A 15,294-nucleotide genomic window follows, 5' to 3' on the forward strand; every position below is an offset into this window, starting at 1 on the left:
GGTTACCTAGAACTATTACTGTCACAAAATCCTGCCAAGTAATATATCACATGAAAGCGCCCATTCCAAGAGCTTTAAAATGTCAGCAAATTGAGCTCTCTAGCTCTTCTTACAGGAGCTGAAAATATTATTTTTTTGTAATCTGAACCTTGCTTTTTGCAATTTTTCACTTTTTTGTGGGGTGCTACACAAAAAACTGAGTGACTGAAAAAATATCTTTTTGCAACAGTTTATAGAAATGATCCTGTGAATTTTGTTACTTCGATGGTCAAGTTGTGAGGCTTGTTCATTGGACATGGAATGAACCTAATCTTCACAATTTGTTTTCTATTATATAAATAAGCTTTTATTAACTGCAATACATTTCCTCTTATACCTATATTTAATAGAAATTAATATATATTTAATAAAAGAAATTTATGATTAATAGTGTCAAAAGCCTTTGCCAAATTTAAAAAAGTCGCTGTTACTGTATAAATTTTCTACACTTGATTTTGTAATTTCAACAGTGGCATCTTTTGTTCTTTTACCTATTCTGAAACCAAAGTGAGACTTACATATAATATTGTACTTTTCAAAAAAATTGATAATTTAGAATGTAATAAATTTTTACAAATATTTTTGTAAACTTCAAGATTAATGATATACCCCTACAATTTGTAGTTTACAATTGCCAGACTTAAAAACAGGAATTACCTCTGCTGATTTAAAATGACTAGACAGATGCCTTTCTCAGATATTAGATTGACTAAAATACTAGTGGATTAGTAATATATCCATCAATTTCCTTAATGATTTGTCTACACCACCAGATTTGTTTTTTAGTTTCATAATTCTATTTATAACTTCAGTAGAGGTTTGGTTTTTGAAAAATATTATTTTTTAATCTGGTTGTTTTTCTACGCTTAGTTGTACAATTAGATATTTTTTGCTTAATGGATCCTGCTGTAACTTTTCCTACATTTCCAATATAATGAATGATATAATTGACTATACTAGCTATTTCAGTTAAATGTTCATTGTTATTATTTTCATCAATTACCCAACAAAACTCTCTACAGAATTTTTTACATCTGCCAATTTTACTATTTCAAAATTCCATGTTCTTTTTGGATTAATTTTATACTAATTCAGTTTCGACTGTTATATCTAATTTTTGCTATTATTAATGAATTTAATTTTTCAGCAAATTTTTTATTGCTTAATTTTCTGTATTTTTTTCCATAGCTTTTATTAGTCCACGAGTAATCCTTAGCTTTCTAGGTACATAATTATTTTTATTATGTATGTTGATTTATGTATAATTTCAACTAAAGTACTGACTAAGACTTCCATCGCTTCATTCACATCTTTCATTGTCAAATGAAAGATTTGATCACATCAAAATTTATTTGACTGCATAATCATATAAGTTTTTTTATGATTTATTTTCTCTACGGTATTTATACTACTACTCTTATTCTGTATAATTTCTTGTGTAGTATACAGAAACAGAAGGTAATAAGTTGTTAGATCATAATTTAGTTTTATCGATTGTATTTTGAGGTTTTATTTAATATAGACATTATCAACATATGGATTACTCTCATTAAAGTTTTTAAAATATGGAATGTATTGGAATTCAAAGAAATTACTTTGTAAATTTATACTTTCTTGATCTAATTTATTAATACCAATAATGAAATCACCTACAATTTTTTAAATTGCAATTCTAAATAAGTTCATTATAAATCATTAATAAATAATTTCTTATCATAATCAAAACACCTGCATATTGCACTTATAAACCTTTCTTCATAATTTAGTAACAGTAACTAGTTTTAGGATATTGGTTAACCCCATTTTTTCTATTTGTATTTTATAATTTATCTCTGATTTTACACACATAACACAACTCCATCTGCTTTGTTTAAGTATCCTTCATTCACAGATGTGTTATAAACATCAATTTTACATAAATTTAATTCCCAATTATAATTTAACAAAGTAAATATTCTATACATACTATCACACTGTTTAACTTTTAATATATGTAATAACATTTCTAATTGTAAATTTTTTCTCAGAATCCTTATGTTAACATATATAATAGTAAACTTACATCATTTAAAATGCAAAAATTGTTCTGGGTTTAAAGAAGTCAAGGGAAGGATTGAGGAAGCTTTCGAGCTTTTCACCATGATTACACTGCAATCCCATTACGAAGTTTTTACTACATGTACAACATATTAGGAAGTAAACAAGATGTTTCTTAATTGGCTTAAATTTTTTACATTCTTTGAAGTTAACTCTTCATGACGTCATCTATGGTTTCTTATGTCTTATGGTGGATTGGAGAATATTTCACAAGTAGTATCCAATGGTAATGCATTTTCTTGCATTCCATTCTCTAGTGCATTTTTACTTTCCATTTTATATAATACAATGGGTTAAATGTGTAACTGGTCCTTTGGATTACTCTATGAAGTAAATATTCATAGGTTTTGCAATTGGTACATTCAAAGGTCCTTCTGGTTTAAATTTTTCTTTAGTGTAAACAATTTACATACTTGGAGCTTAATTATATTCTGGTTTGCTCTATTATTGCTTTATAATATGACATTCCAACAATTTGATTTTTTACTGTAATGTGCAGTACTTTTATTTGTTCATCATCTGCCACTTCATTTCTCCAGATAATATCTTTTTCAATGTTTTCTTTATTTTTATTAGTTAAACTCAAATCAATATTAAATATGTTTAATCTACATTTTTTAATGTTTCAATTTCACCATTTAACCTTACTGCATCATTACTTAATACACTCTGTACTTTTATAACATCAGTAGCACTATTCAGAAGCTTCACCTAATAATTCCTTTGCCTTTCTAACATGGTTTCTAGACTGCCTGATATATCTACAGGTTTCAATATCAAACTTGGTATATTTACTTTTGAGGTTCATACTTCAGAGTACACCTGTGCAATGTATTATAAAGGTTTTGCTGCTTGATGTTTGTAATTTGTTTTTGAGAGGCTTATTATTCTCAAAAAATTCTATAATTAATGCTCTCAGAATATCACTAGTTGCAGGGCATGCCTGCGACATGCCTCCACAGCTAGGCCCTCCTGGAGGGCAGCATCTTGGAATGGGATTAGGTGTCCAAAACTGATTACCTCTTGTTTAAAAATATTTTTTTTGAATGATGAAAATTGATAAAACGAAAATTAAATAAATAATTTAACTCCAAATCGGGATTTCCTGCTTGTGACTGGTACGTTCTGCTGTCTACGTTTTGGTTATAGTTCATTACTTTATGAAGAAAAAAATCACATAAATAAATAAAAAATATGCAAAAAAATCTTTAAAACACCACTTTTAAATTAAACGCACTAAAAGATAAAAAATAATTTTAAGATAGTGTCTCAGAATGGATTTGACAACAAGCTTTGATGGTGATATGTAAGATTATGTGAAATTCATAGCTTCAAATTAAAAATTTGATGCTTTTGCCAATTTTTTCTTATGCGTGTTTGCACCCTACTCTTTAGGCCATTCATCACGCACATATTACCATAAAAGTTTGTTGTCAAATCCATACTAAGATACTGTCCTAAATTTTTTTTTACATTTTTTGCGTTTAATTTACGAGTTTAATTTTTTTTGCATATTTTTTATTTATTTATATGATTTTTTTTACATATTTTTTATTTTCTACTTTTTAGTGCATTATAAAAGTGGTGTAGTGCAATATACGAGTGGTTTTTAAGTTTTTATATATTTTTTTATTTTTTACTTTTTAGTCTTGATAAGTTTATACTTTACAGTGTATTTAGCAAAAGATCAGATCGGTATGTTTGGGAAACAAATTAGTATGGGAAACTATAAAATATTTATACTTTTATTCCTATAAATAAAATGTCTATAAGTACATATCAAAAGTTTAGGAAAAATTACATGAATATTTTAATGAGTTCATGAACTTATAAAAGAATAACAGCAGCATACTTATATTTCAAAATCATTCAGAACTGTGATGAATGTTAAACTTAGTAAAAGTAATATTCTTTTTTTAAATGCATGTATTTTTTGCAAAGAGAATCATATGTTATACATTAGGTAATCAACATCACAAATGATAATGAGGTAAGGAACATTATGAGTTTACTAAAGTTTAGTTTTGTTGCCTACAAATTAAATTATTTTGAATATATTCAACTTTAATAAAATAATTAATTTAAGTTTATTTTCAAGAAATTAATAGTAAATAATAAATACATGGCCAAGGCTACAAATACCATTCACATTATTCTGTTTACAAATCAGACAATATGGTTTAATAAAAAAGATACACTGAACTCTTCCTGAAAGTGATTTTGAAATGATGATCGACCATCCCTAACATTTATCAGGTGCTCAGAGTGTTAAGTATTTTATGTTTTATATATGGACAGAAATTTTTTTTAAGTTTGCCATTCTGCAAGCATAAATAATTAAAATAATTTATAGTTTAGTTTTAATAGTAACAGGGTACAACATTAATATAATTTTACAGCAAACATTTTCGTATAAAATGGAGTTTTCAATGCAATACAATATTATACATGCATAATAAATTTCATTTATTACACAATTATTTCACAATTCTAATATTTATTTTTTATAATTATTATTGTTTGCTTGTTTTAAATGGTTTTTTGAGGTTTATAAATAACTAATATTTTAAATAAAAAAAGAAATAGGATTTGTACAAGTATAATGTTACTGAATTTTATCAGCTGAGACTAACCATAATCATTAGGTGAGGTGATAGAACTAAGTTTTCAAAAAAAAGAAAGAAATATTTTTCAAAACGCATCTTTCTGTTCATTTACGTTAGATAAAGTAAAATTTATAATCTTTTGTAAAGACGTACGTTTTAGGACTAAAGAAGTACTTCCTAACATAGGTTAATTTTAAAAACTTACCGTAACAAAATTTGATAAAATAAGATAAAAATCTTACATCACTCTGTGAATAATGAACGATTTCTTCCAGTTTAAAATCATGTACTGTAGCACCTATCTAAGTAACTCTGTTCTGGATTCAAAGCAATGAAAACTGCTACATTGCAGCAGAGGTCTTTCTATTCACATCAAGTTTTCCATGTCAATATTTGATAGTTTTTACATAACTGCCCAAAAAGGAGTGTAATGTATTTAGAGTGTATGCATGTATGTATGTATGTATGTTTGTTCCACCATAACAGCTCAATGACTGAACTGATTTAGATGCAAGACCCCACGTTAGAATCCTTATGTTACCAGGAGTATCATAGGCACACTATATATATAAATATTCTAGTATCAGCATGTTTTTAATAGTTTTATGTTTTTTTATTTTCATATATATATATATATATATATGTGAAAATAAAAAAAAACATGCTGACACTAGAATATATATATATATACATAAAATGTGTTTATATAATAAACTTGTTTTAATAAACGTATGTATGTACGTTTAAAAAATTAAGATATTGAAAATCTATCAAATGAATGAATCTTTTTTGAATAACTTGCATTTCAACGCTTCATTCTGACAGATTCAGAGACCTCGTATCTCATACCTGTGAAGTTGTCTAACTAGAGTTTTTACACTGCTGTCCAAAAAAGAGTGTAACATATTTAGAGAGCATGTATGTATATTTGTTCTACCGTAGCAACTCAATGGCCAAACCGATTTAGATTTATGACCCCACTTTGGAATTGTTACATTACCGGGAGTGTCATAGGTTACATAAATAAAAATATATTTATATGATTAAATGTATATATATATATATATGTTATATGATTAAATTTATTTAAACATATATGACAATTTTGAATATAATATATTCAACTAAACCCACATGCTCTTTAATTAACCTATATTATAGAGTAATGTCTGTCAGCAATTTTTTTTTTTAATATTTATCTCTTGTAAAAAAGCTGTATTCATCTTAAGTTAGTTGGTCAGCACATAAGTAACCATTTTTGAAAACAGATATCATTTTATGTCTATTTTTATATTTATAATAAATAATACTACTTTTTTTTTTTAATTAGGTCATTTATTTTCAATATATTTCACAGTGGTCAGGTCTTTTCTTAAAACAAATTATAAATGAAGAATAATTAAATAAAAATCTAGAAAATATTTTTAAGAATGAACAATTCCTACACTTGGATTTAGGAAGTTAAATTTAATCCTAAGAAGATACATTCATACGGACTGAAAACTCTCAGAAAAGCTGTTATATACTTTTAAAAAATGTGATATTTATTCCACAATAAATCAATTTCATTATTTTAATTTTTGTGTCTGCACCAATATGATTGGAAAGCTATTTTACATTTTAACTGTGATTAAAAGAATTTTAAAAGAAATTATATATGAATTTTCTGCTATTAATATGAATGGAAAAATGTGTCTTTAAATTAGAACTATGCCCAAAAAGACTTTAAACAAGGATTAAATGTGAACTTTTTCTTATTATTATACATAGGCAGATGTAGCTTTGAAGTAAACAATGAAAGGACATTTTGAGTAAAACTTTATTGAAAAATATTACAAGGAAATGTTTTTTTATCTGTATGAATTATTAAAATATGTTCCTTAAAAAAAATACAAAACTTTTAACAAAGATTACATATGATTTTTTTCTCATTGGGACAAATGGAGAGACATTGTTTTTTGTTATTAGTCTGATTAAAAGTTTTTGATTGTTGACAAAAAATATATAAGAATTACTCGCACAAGATGTAATACTGCCTTTGCCTGCAAGTAAAAACTATTTTTATAATTTTGTGTTCCTATATGACTTTCATTATTATTAATCTTATTATTGCTACAAAATCTTAATTCTAACAGTGATTCATTATTGAATCTATGACTTACAGTACTTATTATTTAAAACTTACAGTATTATTTTTCTTATTTAAGTTACAACATTGCACATTTTCTTCACTAACTGAAGCCGTACTGACTGAATTAGTGATTGTTTCTTCTCCTAGATCCTGCAAGGTAAAATCAATTAGAAAATTATACACGACTTTAAATAAAAATTTATAACTACTTTATTAATGACTAATATAAAATGTAAGCACTAAAAGTCACTGATGAAAATATGTTAAAGGAACAATCAGCTGGGTGCACAGTGTAGGATGGTATACAAGTATGAAAAAACACCGTAGACAGAAAAATGTATCATATAAAGTTGGGATAAGTTATCGCTTATTTCAAATGTACACAATCTAAGTTTCATAACTTCATTTGTGAGAAATCTAAGTTATATAATTTGTGTGAGTCTAGGTTTCATTTGTGTAGGAAACTAAGTTTCATAAGATTGTGTTTGCATTAAAAATTTCCAAACAATTTTGTATGCAGTATAAAATCACAATGTGGTTTACAACTAATCAATGATTATATTTAAAGTATATTGTAGCATTAAAAACCGAAACAAAGTATGTACACGTAACATAATATGTTTTAACCACAAGTTAGTTCCTCTACATCAATCTATTAAATCAGTTATTTAATTATTTCTCTCTTTTCAAAATCCTTTCTTATATTTTCTGTCTAACATTTCCAACTTTTATCTGTTAACTTGTATCTTCTTCAATTTGTTACATTCTAAGTCTTATTGTGTCTTTCTTAACATTATTCTCTCTGATCCTGTAACTCCATATCTTTTTTCCCTCTCTCTTTGTTTTTAAATCTGATACTACCTATTTTATTACATCACTGACTCACCCATTTTATCCATGGTTCTTTCTCTCTATTATATGAATTTATTTAAATTATTTATTTTTAGATGGGAAAATACCCACAGGTTAGAATATTCAAAAAAGAAACAAAATGCAACACTATAGCCAACCACAAAAATAATTTATGAGATTTTGGAGAAAAGTTGTAAAAAGATTAAAACAAGGGACAAAGTCTATACACAGTAAACAAATAGAAAAGAAAACAAGAGTTTAAAAAGGGTCCACACAAAAACAACAAAGTATCCTTTCAAAAAAAAAAAAAATACTCACACATACATGCACTGATTCCTAGTACCTACATTACACTATTGCAATAAACAGTACCTATTACAACTAACATATTTCCTTGTCTCAAATAATATTATTCATTCTCCGTTTCACATCTACAATACCAAAGTTTTCTATAATTTTCAAGAGGTGGTAACTGACTGCACATAGCTTACAAGTTTTCAGCAAAGCTCTCTATCTAAAAGAAACATAAATCCAACAAAAATGGATGAAAATTTAACACAGATCTTTGTTCACTTGGATCCTTCAATTATCTTAATATATATTTACTTTAGCCTTTTCAATTTTAAATCAAAAAGTTAAACAAATTTTATTTTTTTAGGTAATGATATTCTGAATTTTTCAAACTGTAAACAAAATGACGCTAGAGACAGGAAACAGATAAGAATGAAAAATATCTTACCACTTCATGTTTAATATAAACTTGCACCAATTTACCAACAGATCTTTTAATATTAGCAACATACATTCTCCTATATCCTATACTGAATGGATCTTTTACTGGATGCACTGAATGCAATACATTTACTCCTTGGGACCAAAAACAAAAATTTATCAATCCTAAACTGCATTTCAATAAAATGATTACTTGATTCTGAAAAAAGCAAGTTTTAGAATAATTGATTTTTGAGATTACGATCAAATTGTGTTGTGTAAAGATTATTTTTGTGTTTATTATAGAAATTTAGATAAAATTAAAAATTTAATTCAAGTTTTTATTTATGAATAATAACCAAGTAGTGACTTTATGAACAAGTACATTTAAGTTTGTTTTAATCTGAAGTTAAATATAAATGTTTAATTAAAATATTATAAATATTTCATATGTTTCATTTATATAATGACATTTTTTAGGCAATGTGTGATATGTTATTTTCCAAGGATCACTAAATACTTTTGTTAAACTGATTCTAATTGTTCAAAGACTAGTCGGCCTCCATGGTGCAAGTGGTAGCATCTTGGCCTTTCACCTGGAGGTCCTGGGTTTGAATCCTGGTAAGGCATGGCATTTTTCACAAATGCTACAAAACACTCATCTATCCTCTGCGGAAAGAATTGCTTGACTGTGGACCCGGAGGTTAAACAAACAAAAAAAAAAAAGAATTGTTCAAAGACCAAAACAGTAACATATTTGTGTCACATTCAACTTTCTTGAAATTTGTGTTATTAAAGGTAGTAAATGAATGAGGGATTAAAATTCAAAATAAGAAAATTAAATTAGAGTTATTTTGAAAGAAATACAATAAATACATTTATTTTCCTTGTATTATAATCATTGTTTTTAACAAGTATTAATATTTTTGTTATAAGTAGACCATCATAATATTTTAGTAAATTTTTGTAAATTAATCTTAGTTAAAATGCTATTTATGAGAATTAAGAATAATCCAGACAGCAATTTATTTATTAGGTGTCTATAAAAGGCCTTAAATAAAAAGTGCAATAATACCAATGAGTTATTATTTAAAGAAGTATTCAAAAATGTTACAAATTGTGTTTTTAAATGCATCTTACAAGAGAAGCCATCTGATGTCATAAACAGATGTCATGCTTTCTTCAAGTATCTATTAATGTTAGATTAGAAGTGGAAAACTTTAACTATTCTTGGCTATAAAAATTACAAATGACATAAAGTTCTAGGAGAGGGCAATCCATTAACTGGACTTTAATGGTATGTGAATTTCTGAATAATGGTGGCTTATCCTTCTACTACATGGACAGTAAACATTTTTTAAGGTATAGTGATGATTAGGATTTTTTGCTATATTAACAATAATACCGTTACTACAGTTTTATTTGTTGATTAATTTAATATGAAGGGCTGCTGATATGTAATGCACATTGGATTACAAAATGTTGCATAAAGCATCAGATGCTTTATGATGCATTTACTGAGCCATATACACTTTTACTTTCTGTCAGTTGCCATTGTCATGGAGTCAAGCAAGCCAGCAACAAAGTCACAATATCTAAAACAAACAGCAATTGAATTTTTAACAGAGAATAAAGTGAACGCTAGTGATATTCATCATGTAAAAGCAGTTTATGGTGATGTGTATGTTGATCGAAGTACTGTGAGTAAGTGGACAATAAAATTGTATGCATTAGGAACTGGTTAAGTGAATACTGAGCATATACTTGTAGGGGTTGACCAGTTTCTATGACTAATGAGAAACACCAAAATGAGGTAGATGAAGAGATTGAAAATGACCAATGCATTATACAAAAACACATCACCGCTCAGATATTAGATAAAAAAAATGAATAGAACATATTATTGCACAACTGGGCTACCATAAAATCTGTTTGTGGTATGGGTATCGTGCAAATTCACAGAAAAGGACAAACAAAACAAAGGTATGTTGTAAACACCTTCTGAAATATTATCATGATGTGGAAGATTACTTCTTTTTCAATATTGTGAGAGAAGATGAAATTTTTGGGTGCACCATTATACCCAAAAGAAAATCCGTGGAATATGGAATTAAATAAAAAAATATATAAATAAATTATATATTATTTTAACTTATTTTTTAACAAAATATTACTGTCAATATTCAAATTTTTATTTTATGAATAATAAAACACATGTCATTAACTTGGGATTCAAAACCTCTATTTATATGCTAAGATTTACAGTATAATCAGTTGTGATATCATTTAATTGAAAAAAAAAGAAAAATGCAATACCTTAAAAAGCCATTTAACATATAAATATTTAAACATTTTAATGTAAAAACTCACATGCTCAGATATCACACTATCACTTTCTATCTTAAAAACTGGCAGAAACAAACATTCTGTTTCCTCACTTTTAATCTGCTCAATTTCAATTTTGGCTACTGTACATGTTGGATATTTTCCAACCAATGCCCCGTGAATTTGAGTACCCATTATCTGTAAATAAAAAAAAGACATTGAATTACTATATATCAATATTAACAACTAAGATACCAGTACATAGAAAAATTAAATAATTTTTGGTCCCTTTTTAAAGATATAGATGAAAAGAAAGTGGGTCTACAACAAGCAAATGTAGGGTTCCTTTCTGTTCAAAACAAACAAATATTGAGTTACCTTCCTTTTGAGTTTGGATCTTTCTACTCCCTTCTTAAAGACAAACACGAACTAAATCTAATAAGCATACTTATTAAATCCTAATTAAGCTAATTTTAGTATTTGATTCTATTCTATAAAATAATACCTTTTAATTTCTATATGATGATAACAAGTACTAAAGTGATAAAAAATCAAATCTTGATTAAAATAAGTTTATGCATTACTCATAAAAAAAATTTGTTTAATTCTTTGCAACAGATAGTTTGATTTACCTAAATCAATAAATGAGACAATCAGACATATGATTCAAGGAGTATCTGAGAAAACACAAAACTAAACTATCACAAATGCTGCTCTCATTGGAAAATGTTGAGAGAGGTTCATGAAACCCAAGCAATTATGAATGCTCAGTCTATTCTTAACCTATACAAAAAAGATGACAATTTTTTGAGCCAAATAAATAGTGACTGGTGACTAGACTTTGGTCTCACATCACTACAGAATCCATCCAGCAGTCTATGGGATGGCAACACAAATCTCAAAAAAAAAAAAGAACAAATTCAAAACCACAATTTCAACACAAAAAGTTATATGCACCAGAAGAAATCTGTTTTGTGGGTCGACTTCTTGCCGAGAGGTGAAATTAGACACAATTTTCATTATTGATACACACAATGGAATCCAAATCAAGGGGAAAGCATGCTCAATTGTGAAATTTTGTTACTTCATGATAATGCAACAAAGCTCATCCACATGTTGCCTCTGAAATTCAAAGTCTGACTGAACAATTTGGCTGGGAGCAATAAAAGCACTCTCCTTATAGTCCTGACTTGGCAGCAGGCAATTACCACCTGCTTCTCAATCTTAAAGTGATACCTTGCTGGTCAGCACAACGATGATGTAGAAAATGCTGTTGTTAACTTCACTGTCAGTACCGATCTTTGAGAAAGGTATGAAAAAAATTATTACAAGATAAGAAAAGTACCTTATTAATGGTGGAAATTACATAGAAAAGTAGTTTAACGTGTGCTCTTCATTGTAATCATAAAATTATTCTGTTGAAAGTTAAGTGTATTTTTTAATAACAAAACAGTACTTACTTTCCACTTATGCCTAGTATTATTATAGTAAATTTTATACAAGAAAACAATTGGATAAATAAAAGAGTTCAACCAAAACATTGGATACTGCATGTTACAGGTTATGCAATTCCCCTTTCATGTCAGTACATGTAGAGTATCACACAGTGTGTAAGGTATTTTTATTCTTGTTTTGAAATCTAGTAATTTTTAATTAAGAAAATACAATGTGTATTACAATCTAGATTAAAAATTCTCTATTAAATTAAAATAATTTGAAGTAATCAAAAGGATAGATTTTACTGAGCTACAACTGAAATATACAATCACATTTACTAACACCTGTTAACCACCATTTGCAAAAATTGGCCTTACTGACAGTGAGTCAGTTCCTTGTTAATCCTGAGTGATTTTAATCTCAATTAAACCTTTAACGTACAGTGAAATAGACAACAGGTTTATAGAACAGATGAGTGGCAATACAATTTTACAAAACAATTTTTTTAATGCTAAAAATCAAACGTTTACTTTGTAAACTGACAAAATAATTATAATTGAGACCTTAAGTTTGTATCAAGTACAATGAAGAATTATCATTAGAAAATCATTCTCTCAATTTCATATAACTACCCACATAATCAACACTAGCTCACAAAAATTAATGCAGATACAGATTACACTTTTTCTATAGCCAAGTAATGCATTAAATCTGGTTTGAGTGGATCTGCACAGGAACTTGGCTGGAAAAAGTGTAAAAGATTTGTGTTTTTATTTCTATAAACAACATTGCCAGAAAGCACTGAGAAATTTTAATTTTTAGATAACGCAGAGAAAAAAATACATACACTACTGAAAACACTAACTTTCAAAAATTCTAGCAAGCAAAATTAAGTATGCTAAATTGATTAAGTATGTAATAAAGCCTATCCACCAAACAGAACAGCAGAAATACAAAGAAATCAAAATGCTAATGGTACAAAAAATTTTGTTATCAGAAAGGAGCTATTTTGAGTTAAGGTTCATGTCAGACAGATCGACGATTTTACTGGCCTTTGGGTGATAAAATCTATAAAACCTTATAAGGCAAAAGATGTTGATAACATACACCCTGAATTTTTTAATCACTGTGGTGTGTTAACTTGAAAATGATTTGTTAAATTCTACAACCAGTTACTCTTAACCAGCCAAAAAACTCCCACTAATGAAACAAAGCAGAGTTATAGCTATTTATTAAAATTGGTAAAACAGCATCAAGGACAATCTTGCACAATATCTGCTACAAATTAACTGAAAGGATGCTTATATGCACTGCTACTGAGAAATATACATCATCTTCTTCAGAACGCTAATTTCAGAAAAAATATAAGCTTTGTTAAACAGGTATTCACAATTAAATAAAAAAATGATTAAACAGGTGCCACAATTGATTTATTATTCATCAATGACACTACAATAAGAGAATCAAACTTGTTTGGCTTACTGTACAAGTTAATAAATTACACTCATCCATTGTAATGTTTGTGTCTTGTAAATGACATATTCACTAGACAGTTACACTTTTAATAATGCTCTCTTTCTTAATAAAAACATTTATTACACAACTGGATAAACTGCAAGGTAGAACTGGGACATTAAACAAAAAATTCAAAGATCGATAATTGCTAGTACTATATTACAAAGTACAATTGCACTACCATATTTACAAACTATAAATATACTGATGACATTCTGTTTACCACATTTAAAGAATGAAGTTTTCAACAAATACTTTAAATGCTGGTCAGTAATTACATAACTAGAGTTTAAATCCCAACTCTTTAAACGCACAGATAAGCTGCTTCCATTTGAGTATCAGGCATTAATAGAAAATTAAAAGTTCCATTCTTAGGAAAAAATAGGGTAATAATAATACACCAAGAAATTTAATGTAACTTTGGATAAAGACTGATGTATAAATAGCATTTAACAAATACTAATGCTAAAATAAGAATGTGCATTATATTAACCAACACAATAATTAGAACCAAACTGGTGACCAGATAAAAATGTGTTTTACACTTCACCTCTTACAACAGTTTAATTAAACAATAGGCACATCAATGAAGGCTTTATCATTTAATAATTATGCCAGCATGTTTTCTTTTTTTGGTGAATAATAATGGTAATCTCTGTGCCAGGGTAGTTGCAACTATTATTTTTATCCTGAAGATTCAAAGATGAAATTCAAGCGAGAATTGTCATTTTCTGCAAATTACAAAATTTATCTTATAAATCATATAAATAAAGTGATTAATGCTGGACGTTAGCCGATTACTAAAACAATTAACAAAAAAAAAAAAAAAACATTAATTTCCAGGGGTAGTAGTTACCTACTATCCTGTTCTGAGTTTTAATCTAACAAGTTCTTTGGTGTAAGGTGAATCGTGTCAAAACTGGGGATGAAATAACTAAATATATCCTGGAATAACATGCAATAAAAAAAATAACTATTTCAAATAAAGGGTTAGTTTGTATTTACTCCAAATCAATTAGAAACCTTTTTGAATTTATAAAGCCTAAAAGTACTTAAAAAATGAACTCAAAAGCAAAACATATTGCGATAACAAATATAAAATATCAATTAAATAGAATAACACACAAAAAATTACACCTGTCGAACGCAACACTTAACTGACAATAAATGCATCTGACGGGATCAGTGATGCCAATACATTCAATATCGTATACAAATTAACAAATCTCTACTAACAGTACAACAGCCTTTTTAAGATTTTTAATACTGAAATATACTTTTCTGTAAGAATTGTTAATACGTATTTTTAGTACGTACCTGTTTAAAAAAAGCATGTTGTAACAAAGGCGAAAATAATTCGAATATCTTGTAAAATTAATAAAACAAAGAATAATAAATTAGGAAAAACATGAATATATACTATCGTTTAAGCGCATAATGTTAAAAATTAGTAAAATGTTAGTCTGCCTTTATAAAATTAAACACATCTATCCAGAAGATAAATAAATTGTAGAAGAAATTATAGTGATTTCTGAGGGCGGATAGCCCGAAAATGAATATTGGTGGTTCACAAATAAATAT

The 15,294-nt window shown here is 27.4% G+C and overlaps 1 protein-coding gene across 8 annotated transcripts in view; it reads right to left on the reverse strand.

The window, feature by feature from the left end:
- LOC142320218 (uncharacterized) overlaps window positions 1–14,895 on the reverse strand; it is a 69,215-nt gene extending 54,320 nt beyond the window's left edge. For 2 of the 8 annotated variants that reach the window (XR_012755318.1, XM_075357914.1), the window contains exons 1-3: window positions 14,851–14,895; window positions 10,807–10,959; window positions 6,928–7,023 (exon numbers count right to left, since the gene is read on the reverse strand). Coding sequence is in view for 7 of the 8 variants with exons in the window: in XM_075357914.1 (XP_075214029.1) it covers window positions 6,928–7,023; window positions 10,807–10,959; window positions 14,851–14,886 (285 nt within the window). In the remaining variant the exon portion in view is untranslated. The other 6 variants (XM_075357938.1, XM_075357952.1, XM_075357924.1 and 3 more) reach the window with 6 other exon arrangements.
- Window positions 14,896–15,294: the final 399 nt, after the last annotated feature.

This window comes from Lycorma delicatula, chromosome 1, assembly GCF_047948215.1.
Source record: "Lycorma delicatula isolate Av1 chromosome 1, ASM4794821v1, whole genome shotgun sequence".
Classification (NCBI taxonomy): domain Eukaryota; kingdom Metazoa; phylum Arthropoda; class Insecta; order Hemiptera; family Fulgoridae; genus Lycorma; species Lycorma delicatula.